At 43.0% G+C, this 19,312-nt stretch overlaps 1 protein-coding gene across 1 annotated transcript in view; it reads right to left on the bottom strand.

The window, feature by feature from the left end:
- Positions 1–19,312, bottom strand: part of EGFLAM (EGF like, fibronectin type III and laminin G domains) — a 149,365-nt gene that overhangs the window by 61,465 nt on the left and 68,588 nt on the right. Inside the window, exon 7 of the mRNA XM_048504664.1 lies at positions 6,008–6,174. Coding sequence (XP_048360621.1) covers positions 6,008–6,174 — 167 coding nt within the window. The remainder of the gene's footprint in view (positions 1–6,007; positions 6,175–19,312) is intronic.

Here is a 19,312-nt window from a genome sequence, read left to right as displayed (position 1 = left end):
AGAGAATTGCAGAATTAAAGCATCTATTCACCAATTAACCAAAAAAAAGGGGGGGGGGACTTAATGGCAGCCATGAATCATTCCAAGAGGATGAGTGCAGACAGACATCGAAGTAAAAGGGGGGAGGGGGATTGAAAATGTTTTACAAAATATTTTATAAACATTTTAAGTGATTTGTGTGGAAAGGGCCTTAAATTCATTAGGAGTGATGTTTCCTTTTCCTTTCCAGGTTAACATTGTTAATAGCTTTCCTTGTATAAAACTCAGTTTTGCACTGTGCAGGCTTATAGAGGAATGAGAGCAAAAGTAGTAGTAGTAGTAGTAGTAGTAGTAGTAGTAGTAGTAGTAGTAGTAGTAGTAGTAGTAGTAGTAGTACAATATGGGAATTAAAAGCATATCTTCCAAACAAGAATCAAAATGGAGAATGAAGAGAAGACTTTTATACCTCATGGTACACTTTTTGCCACAGCCCTTCCCTCCCCCTGCCATTGCAGGATCTTTGTCCCTGCAGGATGACCCACATATCAGGACTTGAAAAATAGTTTTACCTTCTTCACAACAAAGCTCCCAAGTTCCGAGCTCCGCAGGACAATTGCAAACAGCGTTACACTTTTCAAAATCCACTCAGAATGAATTTAGAAGTGTGTCGCAGCTTAGAATTCCCCCCTAGTACTCCCCATCAGATTGAATGGTAACAAATCCTCAATATGGAAGTCACAATAGGTGGGAGATTTCCAAGGAATACCAAAAGGCAGGCAGTGGTAAACCACCTCTGAATGTCTCTTGTCTGAAAAACCCCACCAGGGGTCACCGTTAGTCAGATTTTAATTGACAGCAAAAAAGTATAATAATTATCTTTTTATAATAAGCTCTCATTTGGATTGTGTAATAAAAATAAATTAATCCTACATGATTAAGAATGATAAGATAGTTTTAGCTTTGCTTACAAAAGGATTCTGGAATTTCAGTGTCAAGATAAACAGGATGGAGAAGAACATATGTCCAACAACAAGAACGGCTGACCTTCTCTGAAGTTCTCCAAGCTGCAAATCACATTGTAGCTTGAAGAGGTTTCCATAAACAATCTGTTCAGAAGTTAAATTTAAACCCAAGAAACTTCCGCAGATGAAAATTTCAAAAGACTCAAAGAAATAGGTAGAAAGAATCCCAATGGGACTAGGGAGCAAGGGCAAACCAAGGGAGGTAAAAGAAACTGTAATTAGAAACAGGCCTTGGGAGAAGATTAAAGTAGAATGGTTGCAAATAACTGAATTTCAGGTCTAACGTTAAGGCTTTGAATCACTCGGAACCTTGTGTAAAAAAATAAATAAAAAGAGTACCCTGAGAAGTCTTGTACATATTTATCCGAAATCGTCAAATTTGTCTGCACAAAAATATGGTGCAGGCTATATATTATTTACAATATTTATTTACTATATTTATCTCTTGCCTTTCAGTCCAATCAAGAAGGAGGAGGAGGAGGAGGAGGAGGAGGAGGAGTTTGGATTTATATCCCCCCTTTCTCTCCTATAGGAGATTCAACGGGGCTTACAATCTCCTTTCCCTTCCCCCCTCACAACAAGCCCCTGTGAGGTAGGTGGGGCTGAGAGAGCTCCAAAAAGCTGTGACTAGCCCAAGGTCACCCAGCTGGCGTGTGTGGGAGTGCACAGGCTAATCTGAATTCCCCAGATAAGACTCCACAGCTCAGGCGGCAGAGCAGGGAATCAAACCCGGTTCCTCCAAATTAGAATGCACCTGCTCTTAACCACTAGGCCACTGCTCAGGACCACCAAGGTGGCTAACGATTAGAACGAATAAAAATAAATAATAAAATCAGTTATAATCAAAGCAAAAATACATATATAGAACAAAAATACACAGCAGGAAGGGTTGTGGAAATCACTGAAGAAACACCCACGGGAACAGAACAGTGTTCACCCACTGGCAGAACATAGTGACAGAAAGATACAGTTGAAGATCCCTAGATGAGGAGTTCCATAATATTGGTGCCATCATTGAGAAAGGCCACTCTTGAGTTGCCACATGTCTAGATTCAGAAAGCAGAGGCACATGAAGCAGGGCCTCCAAATAAGACCATAGCAGTCAAGTAGTTTTACCTATGAAGGTTAAGCAGAGGTTTGGTCAGAGGGCAAAGAAAAGGGAAAAGACTGGAGGTGTTGCTCCAGGGGTCAGAAAATGCCACTCCTGCTGAGTCAACTGTGAGCTGGCCCTTTTCCCTAGGAACTGTGTGGCTACTTAGCTCACAATGCTTACTCAAACTCAGGAGCCAAAGACCAAGAGCTCAAGGGCTCTTGTCCTTTGACTGTTAACCTGAAAGCAGGTGCTAAGCAAGCCTCTAAAAATCCAAGAAAGACAAACCATTTTTGATATCTGGCAAACAGAAGTTAACAAGATAAAAAAATAAGGAAATGGGGAAAAGAGTGTCATGAGTCCATGGACCATCCCTGATCCTTCAAACAGTTGTCTAGAGGTTAGACTGAACCAAGCTACCTTGTCTTTTGATATACTTGGTCCTCCCCCATTCTTGGTTGCAGAGGGCAATCAAGATGATTAAGGGGTCGGCGCTCCTTTCCTATGAGGAATGCTGAAGAGTCTGTGACTTTTCAGTGCAGAAAAAAAATACGACTCGGGGTCAGGTTTATAAAATTATACAAGGCATACAAAAAGCGAATAGAGATCTTTTTCTTTTCTCCCTCCAAAATACGTGTCAGGTGGCTCATATAGCTTCAGGACAGAGAAATGGAAATACTTCTGTAAACAAGCAATTAAAATGTTGGACTGGATGCCAGAGAATGTAAGGATAGCAACAGGCACAGAAGACTTTAGAAGACAGATTCATGGAAGACATGCAGTGGGGGGATCCAAAAATTTTAGTAACAAGTTCCCATGGTGGTGAGATTCAAACTGTGGCGTAGCGCCAATGGGGCTGGGCGGGGCACGTCGGGGGTGTGGCCAGGCATTCCGGGGGCGGGGCATTCCTGGGCAGGGCTGTGGCAAGGACGCAGCGGCTGCGCCGGTCCTTGGGCGGGAAACGAAAGCACACAGGGGCAGGCTGCCACGCACGCCGGTGCACCTCCTGCTAGACTGCCTCAAGTTCTGCGCCCTACTGATGAGAGGAGGGGCGTAACTAAGGCAAAAATCACGTGGCAAAATCACCAATTAGTAACCCCCTCTCGGCACACACAAATAATTAGTAATCTACTCTCGGGAACCTGTGAGAACCTGCTGGATCCCACCTCTGAAGACATGTCAATCAGTGGCTCCTATACATAGTAACTAAAGAGGACCTCGATATTCAGGGCAGTAAAACTCTGAATAGCAGCAGGCAGCAACATCAGGGGAAGGCCTTGGCCACTAGGCCCTGTTGTTAGCCCTCCAGAGAAGCCAGGCTTCTCACCTGGAGGACATATTTGCTGCATGGGGTGGTGACTTGGCAACAGTTCTCCTGCCTACCCGCCCCTTGGCTTTTCAATATATCACTACCGTGCTATTTTTCTACACTTCTGTAGTTTTCCATTTTATTCTCCTTTGTCTTTAATTGATTTTTATCAATTTAGTTAGATTTGGTATCCCACCCTTTGCTGGCACAAGGCCGGGCTCAGGGTGGCTAACAAAAAAATTGAAACAATTTAGGGAAGCTTCCAATTAAAATCATTCCATATAATAAAAAGCAATATTTCTAATATTTCAATATAACCCATTGTCACAGCTTAGTTGATGGTTTGGACATAGGGACTGGTCCCATTAGGGGAAGGTCAGGCCTTTGTGCCTGCCTCCCACATTTGGGGACCCCCACAAGAGGTCCGGGGGGGTCAGTGGCATGTGCAGCTTGGGGGCTATCAGCCAGCTCTCACCACCAAGTGGAAGAGGCTTGTAGAGGCTCATAGTTGGGTGGATTTTGGGTTTGCCACTCCACAGTTTTCCCTCTAGCAGGCGGGATGGGGGGGATACATCATATCAAGTGGCAGGTGGGTCCCCCGATTTGAGGATCTGTCCTCATTCTGCATCAGGGCTTCTGTAGTTGTTACCAATACAAGCTGTGGCCTAATTTTTCCCAACACAGGCCGTGTGTGGTTCATCCTCCTCAATGGCTGCCCCCAACCTTGACACCTAGGGCCATAAACTGACTGGCCACAGTGTGAGACAGAGTAGATGGATCACTCATCTGATCCAGCAGGGTTCTTCTTATGTTTTGATGATGCTGAAGACCAACAAGCAAGCTTCAGGGTAGAGTGGATTTTGAATCCAGATCTCCTAGATTTTAGTCCATCACTATACTGCATTAATTGTTACAGATTTTTTTAAATTCAAGATTGGGGCATTTCTGGATTGTCCTAACAATTTAAGGATCTTTCTCAAGCTCACTGAGAATGAACATATGTCAGACTTCTAGCCAATGCCCCAGAGGTTCCGACTGAAAAAAAAAACACAGAGGCAATCTTATTTATGCCATTTTCCGCTCTTTGGTCTCCACTAGAAACTGGAAGCTCCTCGAACCCTCTTTCACAGAACTACAGACTTTGGTCTTTTCTGCAGCTGTTTTTGAATTATACATGTAATATATACAATTCAGTTTTAAAAGAACGGGAAGAAGAGGTGAACAATGTCAGTGTTGCTTCTCCCTAAGAGGCCTGCTTACCAATTCTATATGATGCTGCCATTAAATTAAAAAAAAACAGGCAGCAATTCGGGACTGAAACTGGCAATTGCAAGGAAACAGCATGACACTGTTTCTGGCCTTGAGCTTCCTTTAATTGCACCCGTAGCTTGGAAACTGCCAGCCCTCAGCCAGATTCAGGAGTGAGAAATAAAGTGTGTGTGTGATGTACCTATGTGATGTTACTTTTAAAAAAAACACAGCAAAAGCTTTATTATCTGGTACTGGAATATCCAGAGAACTTGGTTAATCAGCACTGAGCAGGAGGGAAAGCTCCATACCCCCATGTATTTGGGCCTGCATACCCCCTCCTCCTCCCTTTTCAGCCGGCTAGACTGATAATTTTGAAAGCCTGCACTGCCAATTGACATCCGCCTTGGACACCTGCATCTCCCTCAGACTGCCCTGAGCTGTCAGAAGGCGGCTTTGGTGGAAGACTCTTGGACAGTGGGCTTGTTCATCTGCCTGCCACCTGGGTTGGCTCCATGACTCAAGGGGAAGAGGGCAACCAGGCGTGGTGACTTTTGCCATGGGGTTACCAAGAAGAATAATAATTGGGTTTTTATACCCTGGTTCTCTCGACCAAAACAAGTGTCAAATGGGCTTACAGTCACTTTAGGGAGCAGCAGTGGCATAGTGGTTAAGAGCAGGTGCATTCTAATCTGGAGGAACCAGGTTTGATTCCCAGCTCTGCCGCTTGAGCTGTTTAGGCTTATCTGGGGAATTCAGATTAGCCTGTGCACTCCCACACACCCCAGCTGGGTGACTTTGGGCTAGTCACAACTTTTCGGAGCTCTCTCAGCCCCACCCACCTCACAGGGGGGAAGGGCAAGGAGATTGTAAGCCTCTTTGAGTCTCCTACAGGAGAAAAAGGGGGGATATAAATCCAAACTCTTCTTCTTCTTCTTTTTCTTACCTCTCCCCGCCCCCCCATTTGCCGCAACAGGCATCTTGTAAGGTAGGTGGGGCTGGGAAAGTTCTGAGAGAACTGTGACTGGTCCAAGGTCACACAACAGGCTTCATGTGTAATGAAACCAGGCTCATCAGATTAGAGCCTGCCACTCAAGTGGAGGAGGAGAGAATCAAACCGGGTTCTCCAGATTAGTGTCTGCCACTCTTAACCACTATACCACACTGGTGAGGTTTGATCCTGATGGTCTCCTCTGAGTAAGGGTGGGACACACCAATAAGCTTGAGTAACCAGCACAATTCATTAACCAGCAACCCCTCCAATCTACATCAATGCTGGATAACAAATTTAATCAGTGTCCAAAAGCAGTTTCTTCATATTTCACATTGTCACAGAAATCAAAGCATTCTTCTACTCACTGAGCATCCTGATAGTATCGCTGGGAGGGCTAGGCAGACTGGATCCATACAAATTTGTAGCTTGGACTGCAAACTGGTATTGGTGCTTTGGAGTCAGCCCCTTCAGAACCATGGAGTCCATCTGGATCTGCTCTCTAATTACAGTCCAGTTGGTGTCAAGCTCAGGCCTTTGGGATGAACAAACATAATGATGAATAAATTTAGCTACATGAAGTAACTAGAACTGAAGCTAAACATTCACAAATAATTGACATTTGCCAAATGAAGAAGAAGAGGAGGAGGAGTTTGAATGTTTGCTGCTTTTCTCAACCATAAGGAATCTCAAAGCGGTTTACAAACTCCCTTCTCTTCCCCACAACAGGTAGGCGGGGCTGAGAGGGTTCTGAGGGAACTGTGACTAGTAGCCCAAGGTCACCCAGCAGGCTTCATGTGGAGGAGTGGAGAATCAAACCCAGTTCTCCAGGTCAGAGTCCACTGCACATTTGAAATTATAACCTTTTAATCTTAACATCTGAATATTGCACTGGGCAGTCCTATGTAGAATAGAATAGAATAGAATAGAATAGAATAGAATAGAATAGAATAGAATAGAATAGAATAGAATAGAATAGAATCTTTATTGGCCAAGTGTGATTGGACACACAAGGAATTTGTCTCCGGTGCATATGCTCTCAGTGTACATAAAAGAAAAATACATTTGTCAAGAATCATAAGGTACAGCACTTAATGATTGTCATATAGGTCTAGTAAGCAATCAGGAAACAATCAGTAGTAATGAAAACATAAAATGTAAAATCATAAAATAAAATAAATGTCAGCACAGGCTATAGTCATACAGTCATAAGTGGGAGGAGATGGGTAATAGGAATGATGAAAAAAGTAGTGCATTAATTATATAATAAGTATATAATAAATAGTTTAACATTATCGAGGGAATTATTTGTTTAGCAGAGTGATGGCATTCGGGAAAAAACTGTTCTTATGTCTAGTTGTCTTGGTGTGCAGTGCTCTGTGGCGTAATGCTTAGAGGGTAAGAGTTGAAACAGTTTATGTCCAGGATGCAGGGGTCAGTAAATATTTTCACAGCCCTTTTTGACCCGTGCAGTATACAGGTCCTCAATGGAAGGCAGGTTAGCAGCAATTGTTTTTTCTGCACTTCTGATTATTCTCTGAAGTCTGTGTCGATCTTGTTGGGTTGTGCAGAACCAAACCACACAGTTATAGAGGTGCAGATGACAGACTCAATGATTCCTCTGTAGAACTGTATCAGCAGCTCCTTGGGCAGTTTGAGCTTCCTGAGTTGGCTCAGAAAGAACATTCTTTGTTGTGCTTTTTTGATGACATTTTTGATATTAGGTGACCATTTTAGGTCATGAGATATGATGGAGCCTAGAAATTTAAAGGTCTCTACTGTTGATACTGTGTTGTCTAGTATTGTGAGAGGAGGTAGAATTGGAGGGTTTCTCCTGAAATCTACCACCATTTCTACGGTTTTAAGTGTGTTCAGTTCTAGATTGTTCCAGTGGCACCACGAGGGTAGTAGTTCAACCTCCGCCTGTATGCGGTTTCATCGTTGTTCTCGAATGAGACCAATCACTGTTGTATCATCTGCAAATTTCAGTATTTTAACAGATGGATCGCTTTGAGATGCAGTCATTGGTATACAGAGAGAAGAGAAGTGGTGAAAGTACACAGCCTTGGGGCCCCTGTGCTCATTTTACAGGTGTCTGATGTAATTTTTTCCTAGCTTGACCTGCTGTTTCCTATCTGTTAGGAAGCTTGTGATCCACTTACATGTTTGCTCAGGTACTGCTAGCTAATTTAGTTTGGTTAGAAGAATGCTTCGTCTGTTAGTATTGGATGCTGAACTAAAGTCAACAAAGAGGACCCCTTGCATAGGTCTTTGGCGCATTCAAGATGCTGTAGGATATAGTGCAAAGCCATATTAACAGCATCGCCTCGTCGATCTGTTTGCTCGGTATGCAAATTGCAAGGGGTCCAACAGTGGATCCGTGATGGTTTTCAAATGGTACATCACTAGCCTTTCAAAAGTTTTCATAACTACAGATGTTAGAGCAACTGGTCTGTAGTCACTCAGTTCCTTGATGGAAGGCTTCTTCGGCACTGGGACGATAGTGGAGGTTTGAAGCAGGAAGGAACATAGCACATCTCTAGTGATTTGTTGAAGATTTGGGTGAAAATGGGGGCCAATTGGACAGCACAGACTTTTAAGCAAGAAGGTGTTATCTTGTCTGGGCCTGGTGCTTTTCCAGGCTTCTGTCTGTGAAATAGATCTTGCACTTCCTTTTCTGAGATCACCAGGGGTTGTAAACCCAATGAAATGGGTTCAGTTGTAGGAAGTTTGGCTATTGTTGGTGCTGTCTGAGATAGAGGTTGTGGAGAAAGGTGACTGTAGATTGTTTTCAAACCTACAGTAGAACACATTCAGGTCGTCTGCCAATTGCTGATTTCCTTCAGCTTGGGAAGGTGGTTTGCTGTAACCGGTGATATTTTTTGAGAGTTTTCCACATGTTTGCTGTGCCGTTTGGTGAAAACTGATTTTTAGCTTTTCAGAGTAGTTTCTTTTTGCTGCTCTGATCTCCTTTGTTAATACATTTCTGGCCTGATTATACAGCATTCTATCACCCTTTCTGTAGGCCTCTTCTTTGGAAATCCATCGTAACTGCTTAAGTTTAGCTGTGAACCAAGGTTTGTTGTTACTATATATACGCAAGTTCCTGGTTGGTATACAAAGATCTTCACAGAAGCTGACATATGATGTTACAGTATCTGTGAGTTCATCCAAATCTGCAGAGGTGTCTTTAAAAATATTCCAGTCTCTACAGTCAAGGCAAGCCTGCAGCTTTAACTTTGCCTCTTCAGTCCAAGTTCTCACTGATTTAGTTATTGGTTTTGTGGCTTTAAATCTTTGTTTGTAAGCAGGTACAAGGTGAATCATGCAATGATCAGAATGGCCTACAGCTGTTCGTGGTAAAGACCGATAAGCATCTTTCAGTGTTGTATAGCAGTGGTCTAAGATATTCTTGCCTCTGGTGGGACAGTTGACATGCTGAAAGTATTTTGGTAGGTCTTCCCTTAAGTTTGCTTTGTTTAAATCTCCCAAAATAATAACCAGTGAATCAGGGTATTTGGCTTCAGCCTCCATAATCTGATCGGCTAGAGTTCTTAATGCCTTTTTTACAGACGCTTGTGGATGAACGTAAACCAAAAAGAACAGAACTGAATTTATCTCTCGAGGGGAATAAAAAGGTTTGCAATTAATAAGTAAGGACTCCAAGTTTTCATCACAGAATTTTTGAATTATTGTTATGTCCTGACACCAGCTTTTGTTGATGTATATACATAATCCTCCAATCTAAACTCATTGATTTTGATGTGATCAGACTGAAATAACTCTGCATAACATTTGTTGTGTTAGGATCTGATCACGGTTCACATTCAATATTAAATACAGTATGTTGTTGAGCACTATCAGCCTATCACTCTGTTAACAGAATGCCTCGTTTCCTTGGGTTTTAGCTCTTTGCACTATTCCCATATGTGTGGGACCCCACAAAAGAATAGCTGGACATATTTGGAGTGGGGGTGGAGCAGTGGTGGGATCCAAAAATTTTAGTAACAGGTTCCCATGGTGGTGGGATTCAAACAGTGGCGTAGCGCCAATGGGGCTGAGCGAGACATGACGGGGATGTGGCCGGGCATTCCGGGGGCGAGGCATTAATAATTTCTCTGTTACTGTAAAAAACTCTTACTGTAAAAAAAAAGTTCCTTATTTCCAGCTGGTATCTTTCTGTCCATAATTTAAACTCATTATGGCAAGTCCTATCGACTACTGTCAACAGAAACAACTACTTCTCCTCTAATTGACTGCCTGTCAAATACTTAATACTTTCAAATACTTAATTTTGTTTCTAGAAATCAAAAGAAGGATACTTTCCTTAAACAAGGAACTTTACCATATTTCTAAAACATGTTTTTACAACGGCCCAACAGGGAGAATTATCCCGTTTTCTACCTAACCAGCCACATAGGAAACAACGGGACTTTTTGGACCTAATGGAATTTCTAACAGAAAAGCAGACCCAATTAGTAACCCCCTCTCGGTACACACAAATAATTAGTAACCCACTCTCGGGAACTGGTGAGAACCTGCTGGATCCCACCTCTGGGGTGGAGTGAGGAGAATAAGATGGTGAAATTGTTCTTTCTTCCTTTTCCGCAAGTGCCGCTCTGCTGAGGAAAGTAGTTCATTTCACCTTGCCCTCAGAACAGTAACCACCATGGCTGTTTCTTTGCATCGATCCTGCAACCCTAAGAAACGCTCATTCTGGGGTCAGAAAGAACTGCCAAAGAGGAACGTGGGAACACTCCTCGTGCCTTCCACGCAAGGATGGTGGGATGTTGACCAATAATCCCATTTAACATCAAAAAAGTTAATTCTGCCAAGCAACTACATACCATTCCAGGTCAAGTTCCAAATACGTTGTAAAATGATACAGAACACTGCACGTCACCATGAAACACCAAAATCGTATCTCGCCAGATGACTGCACCCAAAAAGGGAGAAACAGTGGCCGCAACTTGCAACAGCTTGACCATTCATTCCTGGTAATCTTCCAGGTGTTCCAACAAGTTTCTCCCCACTCTGGTTTGCAATTCAAATTCAAGCAACAAAGCCAAGATGTTCACAGAGCCCCTGGCAGGTCACAGTCTATGTTCCCTTAGTCGCATTCAAAATAGTACCATCCTGGCAGAAATGCATTAATTGCTTTTCACCCACACCATCAAGGGATGTGAAATTATTGTGTGTGTGTGTGTGTGTGTGTGTGTGTGTGTGTGTGTGTGTGTGTGTGTGAAAGAATCGATTTATATAGACCAGCCCCTCACTGCAGAGTGCACGCGTGCGTGTGTGGGTATAAGATGCAATATTCGTATCCATTCTGCATCTTGTATGCAAAATGAATACAGGTATTGTATTCATGTGTCTTTATTCTCCCTACATTTAGGGCTTGAGGCTTTGAAGAACCAATGCCATTCAGAGTAGACAAGTTTGACCTAGATAGACCAATGGTTGATTCAATATGAAGCAGTTCTGTGTGTTCAATTGTCACCTGCTTTTCAAATCACCTTAAAACAAACATGACAAATTAGAAAGATTCAGAAAGGCTAGGCGAAATATAAATACCAAGGTGCAATGATGCCCGCTGAGTCATCTCTCTACTAGAGTGCCCAGGTGCTGATTCACACATTATTGAGTATATGGGTTGGGGATGAGATCCCTGAGTAACAGTGAGATATGAATTGTGGGTTTTCCTCAATTCCACAATGCTCATTTCCAATCTTAACGGAATAACACATACATAAAGGGTTTCTGCCTCCTCCATGGAATGGCCCTGAGGAAGTGCTATTTGGACCTCTGGAAAAACTCACATGTTTCCTTGGGGGCAAATAACAGCCTCCTGTCCCTTGTCATTACATTTAGGGCTTGAGACCCTGAAGAGCCAATGCCATTCAGAGTAGACAATGTTGACCTAGATACACCAACGGTTGATTCAGTATAAAGCAGTTTTGTGTCAGGAAAACACTGCTGCAGGAAGGATGAGGCCCTGTTTCCACACGTACTGCAGTTCTGATCCAAACAGGGCACACAGGAATTGAGAACTCAAATGAGAACTCACAGCTTCTGTACTCAGTCCTCCATCCCAGTCATGCTGTTCACTCCACTGCAAGGTGTTTCTGCCACTTTCCAAGGAGCACCTAATAGCTACATCCAGGAGAAATAGGAGCACAGCCACATAGTGTCCAGATATCAATATGCTACTCCAAGTTCCTACAGCAAATGCAAACACACCTCACCTGCCCCCAGCACACAGAACCCAGAAGTGGAGAAGCACGCTACATTGTTTTCTATGGGGCAGGTACCCACCCCGTTCTGCTTCTGTGGTGCGAACACGACTGCATCTTTCCCCATCTCACAACAGACTTCCAGGAGGAGCTATGTGGAAATGACAGGGGTGGGACTGACCTTTCAAGATAAAATCAAGCTGCTGTCCTTTTCTCAGATGTAATATTTATTGCAGGAAATAACTTCTAAGCCTTAGAGCTTCCAGTGTTTATATAGAACTAACTGCAAACAAGTCGAGCTGTATTCTAATGAAAATTATAGCACAAGGCAAGCATCCACGTGCTTCCTGTTTATCTGAGGCGGATGCAATGGGTGGAGGGCTGATACCAAAACTGACTCCAGTGACTTCTTTTATTAGTCAATACAAGAATAATTTGAGGGCCATTCTCATTGAGCGGGAATGATAAAAACAGAACAATTTAGAACTGCTCACTTCAACAGGGTCAGGACTCCCGCAGCTACGTAAGGGAAATTTTCCGTTTCCACAAGTCACACGAGACACAAATGTCTGTTTTTAAAAACCTTTATACAAATGCCCAAGAGAGAATGACTCAGTCCCAAAATATTGTCTTGTCTTAAACCTCAGAGCCTGTTATAATTCTTAGAGAAAAAATTTATTCGAACATGTTGTTTTCTTTAAATGAAGAAGAAAGGGGCCGCCCACTATTCAGTACTTATCTGACCACTCAACATTTCCAAAATGTGGGCCTCCACTGTTCCTGTTAATTAAGAGCATCTGTTCCCTCCTTCTTTATGCGTCTTGCTTTATAGTAGACTTAGTTTTTATAGGTGAACACTTTTTCCACTACTTAAAAGCTGCTGCTTGTTAAAATGATGTTATGTACGTGCTACAGATATTGCTTCACCATCCAAAGGAGATGGAAATCAACTTCGTTTTAAGTTGCAGCTTCCTGTGCTCTCCAAAAAGTACCTCTCTAATGCTCAAATTAGGTGTTTTGGCATGAGTCATAATTAGACTCCTCCAACACAACTCTGATGATCTCAGAGTCAAATTTGACCAGCAGGAAACAGAGCTGTAGGAAGCCCCATCCAACAAGTCGCATGTGCAGCTGTGAAGCTGCAACCACACCAGCCCATCCCCCTCAAGGAGGGTTTCCAGTGGTGTGGGGAGGATTAAAATGCAAAAAAAGTCTCCCTGCTGCTAGGAAGGCCATAATGGGCTTAATGGACTTATGCCACCTTTTTGGTGGCATAAGTCTGAAGCCCTAGCTGCTGGCACAATGAGGCCAATGGCTAGGAGGAAGCAACTAATGTCGGCTCCTCCCCTTGGCTTGCTCCTGCTACACTGGTGGTGGGGATGATGGGACGCAGACATTGCATCCAGCACAGCATCCCACCGCCAGGGAGGCCCAATTTGGCCGCCCACCAGTGAATTGGCCCTTCCACTGGAGCAAGTCCCAGGGGAGGGCAAATCCACCAGCTTGGCCCCATGCTCCTCCCTCATTGGACGGGGCTGTGAGAGCAGCAGGCCCCAGTTCAGCAGGCCCCAGTTCAGATACTGGATTTCAGCCTTCCTCAACACCATTTCCCCAACCCCAAACAGCCCCAGAGACACAATTTTTCTTGCTGGGATGCTGCAAAGCCCCACAAAGAGACAAACAGTACTCCATGCGGCTGCTCTGGTGGAATGCAGACCCATCTGAGCCCTCTGGGAAAAGATGGGATAAAAATATGATAAACAAACAAACGTTTTGTCCAGTTTAAACCTCAATGTCTCTATTGCTTTTTCTTTCAAGGACTACCTTCAAGAGACAGCAATAAGACACATCAATTAGAAAAAGAACAAGTATGTTTTTGCAAATATGAAACGTAGGTGGTGAAACATACATATTTATTAGAATTCTGAATTCCAAATTAATGTCTCCTATCTATACTTATTATTTATTGGTTGTTTTTATCCAATACTGGCTCCTTATGCAACAATGGCAGTATTTATTACCTAAAACTTTTGATTCCTTTCTTTCTCCCCTGTAGAACTCAAAACAGCTTACAATATACACAAAACATTATGAAAACCACAATAAAATCAACCGTTATAAAGCCCATAAAAGTCACAGTTTAAAACTCCAATTAGGACTGCCAATAATAAAAGCTAAATCAACCAAAATGCAGACCTAAATAAAATTGCCTTCAACTGCCTACTGAAGATCAACAATAAGAGGGCTAGATGCACCTCCCTGGGGAGGTTGTTCCATAACTGTGGGACTTCCACAGAAAAGGCGCTCTCCCATGCTCTCACCAATTGAGCACCTTTAGTTGGTGGGACAGTAGGGAGGGATCAAGGGAAAACATTCTTCAGGAAAAGAGTGTGGTCCTTTGACCACAGAAGAAGCAAAAAAAATATTCCCTGATAAGATGATCATTGGTTCTGCCCAGTGATGGGATCCAAAAATTTTAGTAACATGTTCCCATGGTGGTGGGATTCAAACTGTGGCATAGTGTCAATGGGGCTGGGCGGGGCACAATGTGAGCGTGGTCAGGCATTCTGGGGGCGGGACATTCCTGGGCGGGGGTTTGGCAAGGACGCAGCCGCTTCGCCGGTCCTTGGCTGGAAAACCAATGCACACAGGCGCAGGCTGCCACGCACGCTGGTGCATCTCCTTCTAGACTGCTTCAAGTTCTGCGCGCTACTGCTGAGAGGAGGGGCGTAACTAAGGCAAAAATCATGTGGCAAAATCACCAATTAGTAAACCCCTCTTGGCACACACAAATAATTAGTAACTTGCTCTCGGGAACCTGTGAGAACCTGCTGGATCCCACCTCTGGTTCTACCTGAGGAAATTATAGCTGAGGTGTAAAAACACCACTTCCAGTGCCATGAACTCTGCATTTCCCAGGACGCTAAAAAGCTATCAAGAAGTATCTTTCAAAATGTCTTCCAGGTTAAAAAAAAAAGGAGTCTGTAATCGAAAGCCTTAAGGTGCCTTCATGAACAAAGGCTTCAAAAGGCTTACAGGATGCATTTCTGCCCTCAGATTATTTTGACAGAAACTCCATAACCGTGCAGAAAAATATCAGACACAAATATATTAACCTCTATATATTAAATAGCTGCAGGTGTGCCTGAGAGCAGAGTTCTCTCGCACAAGTGTGACTTGGACCATCCGTTTCACCTTTTTAAATAACCATTCATGTTGATTAATGTCCAACTGACTTTGGAAATACTTTTTTTCTTTCCTGTGCAGTTTAGATTGGAGTTTCAAAACATCAAACTGGATAGAATAATTTTCTAGCTGCCAGCAATTCAAACTGTAGAATACTTTTCCTTGAGACTATAGTATAGACCTTGCACTTAGTGCAACCAACAAGCTCCAATGTGCCCTCTCCTCAATTTGCGTTTGCCTTCCTATGTCTCAGGCTGGCCTGATCACGTTAGACTTCAGGAGCTAGGCAGGGCTGGTCATGGTTAGTATTTGGATGGGATTCCACCAAGGAAGTCCAGGGTGGATAAACAGAGGCAGGCAATGGCAAAACTCCTCTATTTATCTCTTGCTTTGAAAACCGTACCTGGTCGCCATATGTTGGCTGCAACTTGACAGCATTTTCCACCATAATCATGCACTGCAGTAATTATCCAAATGGCAGCAGTAGTGTATTCACAAATACAGTGATCAAATACCATTCCTGTTTTGTAATTCAATACTAAATATTGACATTATGTAGTCCCACTAAGGTAATGCCAAAGTCTCTGATCCTCAACACAGACAAGAACGATGAACATTATATCCATTATGTGGAGTTAGATATTTCAGTTTAAAACAAGAGGGAAATTCATAAATTAACAGTACCTACAAGATTCCTAAACACTTCATTATATGTATCTTTCAGTGTTTACCTCATCTGTCTCCACAACGTCATGACAAACAACTTTGTTGAGGAGGTCATTTAAATTTCTATTCTATGAAAAAAGAACCGATACAGACAGAAATTCTGTTCTTATTGTCTTCCTAGGAAGCAAACATTGATAATTGATGGCCCCATCCAACAGGTCAGACTGTGCCGTCCCACCATACCCAAGGAGGATTTCCAGTGGGGTGGGGAGGCTTAAAATGCAAAAAAGTCTCCCCCCCCCATCAGGAAGCCTCCATTGGGCTTAATGGACTTAGACCACCGTTTGGGTGGCATAAGTCCGAAGCCTTGGCCACCGGAGCAACAGGGGCAATGGCCCCAGACCATCCCTGCTATGCTGGCAGTGGGGGCACAGGGATGCTGGCGCCACATCTAGTGCCTTTCCCCACCGCTGGTAAGGGTTGCAGGGGCCGCCCGCCAGCAGATTCACCCCTTCCCTGGGGCAAGTGCCTGGGGAGGACAAATCCACCCAGCACAGCCCTGGGCCACCCCCATGGGAAGAATCGCACCCCCTCTATTGAGACTGCATATATTTGCTTACTATGTATGTATGTATGTATGTATGTATGTATGTATGTATGTATGTATGTATCTATCTATCTATCTATCTATCTATCTATCTATCTATCTATCTATCTATCTATCTATCTATCTATCTATCTATCTATCTATCTATCTATCTATCTATCTATGATTTAAACTGAAGTCACATATGTTGAAAGTTTCAGGAGATACTTAGATTCAGATTCCCATTTACTCTTTTCAAGTTTACTTGCAAACACTGTGGCATGCTGGAATCAATCTCCAGAAGAAGGGTGGGGCTCGCCCCCCCAGCCCTTTTTATGACATTTCTGGAAGTCTCAGATATATTTTGATTCACTCTTTCACTTGATTAAAAAAAAAACCTAAGAGATAGATGGATTTAGACTGGAATCACCCTGCACAGCTCAGCAAAGTAAATTCCCAAGAAGGTGGAGGCTAGATCTGCATTCCAGTGCAAATGGACCTCAAAACCTTAAATGGACTAGAGAAGCATTATCACATCAGCTAGATATGAGTCCAGTGGCACCTCAGAGACCAACAAGATTTTTGGGGAATACGCTTCCAAGAGTCAAAGCTCCCTTCATATCACACCAGTCAGCACTGGACTGGCAGAGGATTTCTTCTAGGACTCCACCTTTCAACACTCCCTGCCCTTACAAATTGAGCATGTAATGCAGAACGTTCAGGTCAAGAAATTTTTCTGGCAAGTTAAATTTCTATGTGGAGGGAGTATTTGTGAGCGTATGGGCCTTCAATATTGCAATCCCCAACAGCATTCCTGGGCGGGAATATGAGAAACTAGTAAAAAATAACTTCGGAGCTAACCTTCCAGAATCTACTCATAAATTCTAACTGGATCCAAGATATTGCTTACTTTTACCAGCACAAAGGATTTTCAATTAAGTAATCAATCACAAGTAAAACTCAGAACATCAGTTGCTGTATATCAACTATATTGATTTAGAAAAAGAATAGTAGGATATGAATCTAGCCCGAGTTGTCATGCCCAAACACAAAATTCTAGAGTAAGAGTGCCCTGTGGGTTATTCTTCTGTCTATTTCCTGCTGACCTCACTGCATAGATCTCTTTGCGTCTTTCGTTGGGTGCTTTGTATGTTTTGCTTTAAAGAGTGGGTTGGGGATCAATGGAATTAATGTGGAGGCGCATAATGAATTTCTGGACCAGAGGATGAGAATTCTGGGGTCATGCAGTGTGGCTGCCCAATCAATGAAAACCACTAAAGCCCACAAGTCACATTTACAGAATATTATTCATGTACTCAAACACATTTCATGGCCAGTTTCTTGGCTTCTAAATCATGTTGCTGCCCAGGGTCATGGGAAAATGCAAGTTGTACAAGGAAACCATTTGAATGCAGTCAACTTTGGAACAGAGTTTGCTGGACTGACTTATACATGTTGAACTGACAGCAGAAGAAACTATGACAGCAACATTTTACACAAGAACAGAACTTGGACAAGTTTTTGCAATGAAAAAAATAATTTACTGGTAGGATGAGACATCACTGGTCCATATCAAGAATGTCTGCATGCAAAATTAATGGGTTGGATTCAGAGATCTGTTGGGGAAGAAAGTGAAGGACATTCCCCTCTTGCCAGGTGTCCTTTCTGACTCCAGGAAGGATAATTCCCAGAGTGGTCAGACTTGCAGAAACCAATATCCACAGGTATGGGAAAGGACTGAACTAAGGAGTATGAAGTGGCCAATACCACCTTCCCTCTCCTCCATCAGCACAGTTCCACTGAAGGAGGATGTCTCGAGGGTAATTTGCAGTGGTGGGCTCCAAAAAATTTAGTAACAGGTTCCCTTGGTAGCCCCACCTCAGCAAAGGGAGGCAGAGGCGTACCTAGGCAAACCTGAGCCCTGGGCAAAACCTGAGTTGGATGCCCCCACATGGGCAGCCACCCCACCACAGCCCCCCAAAATTTTTTTGCACCAGGTCATTTCTAAATCATCATCACATTATAGAAAATGCCCCCAACTCACAAATCTGAACACAGCAATGGTGAAACACACAGGTTCTTTGATAGAGACTGGTGAGATAAAAGGTACAAAAGGCTGAGAATCAATGAATTGCAGTACCTGAAAGGGATTAACCCAGTTCAGGGAGTTACATTATTAGTCGCAATTGCTATATGGAACCTTCATGTTCAAAGGCAGTATGCCTCTCGGGGAGGCGAGGGCGTGGAGATGGAAAAGTGGACCCAATTAGTAACCCCCTCTCGGCACACACAAATAATTAGTAACCCACTCTCAGGAACTGGTGAGAACCTGCTGGATCCCAACTCTGGTAATTTGGCTCTTTTCCCCTCAGCATTGCAGACCGATGACATATGAACACACATGAAATTGATTACTGGGGATTTCATATGCAAAACACTACTATATGGAGGTCGACTATTTTATATTTTCCATACACTGATCCACAAATTAAATTACAAATGAACACAATAAAACAATAATGGAAAGGCCTGAGTCGGGGAGCAATACGGGCAAAAAAAAAATCACACCTAATAAACGGTGTTGTCAGCCTGTATTCAATAAACGCTCCATACAAACTCAACTGACTTGCATGCAAATCCAAAGCTTTAAGTGGTTTCATTTAACAAAAGACATTTATTGACTCCTTCCAAGTTTTCATTTTGCACACTACTGCCTGCCTCAAAACTGTTCAGAAGAACTCTGACATTACAGCATTTTGACCGATAGCAGTCCGTTATTTTGTATTTGTATTTGTAATTTGATTTATACCCCGCCCAACCCCCGAAAGGCTCAGGGCGGCTAACAACACAATAAAACAATATACACTGTAACAAAGTAATGCTAATAATGTACATGAAAACTACATAATAAGAATGAAATTTCCGATGGCAACTTAAACACCCCATGCCTAACAATTAGCTAGTAACAATAAGAGAAGCACTACATTATACATATCAGTACA

This window comes from Sphaerodactylus townsendi, linkage group LG07 (genome assembly GCF_021028975.2).
Source record: "Sphaerodactylus townsendi isolate TG3544 linkage group LG07, MPM_Stown_v2.3, whole genome shotgun sequence".
In the NCBI taxonomy this organism is placed as follows: Eukaryota; Metazoa; Chordata; class Lepidosauria; order Squamata; family Sphaerodactylidae; genus Sphaerodactylus; species Sphaerodactylus townsendi.
This window is presented reverse-complemented; position numbering and strand designations above follow the sequence as displayed.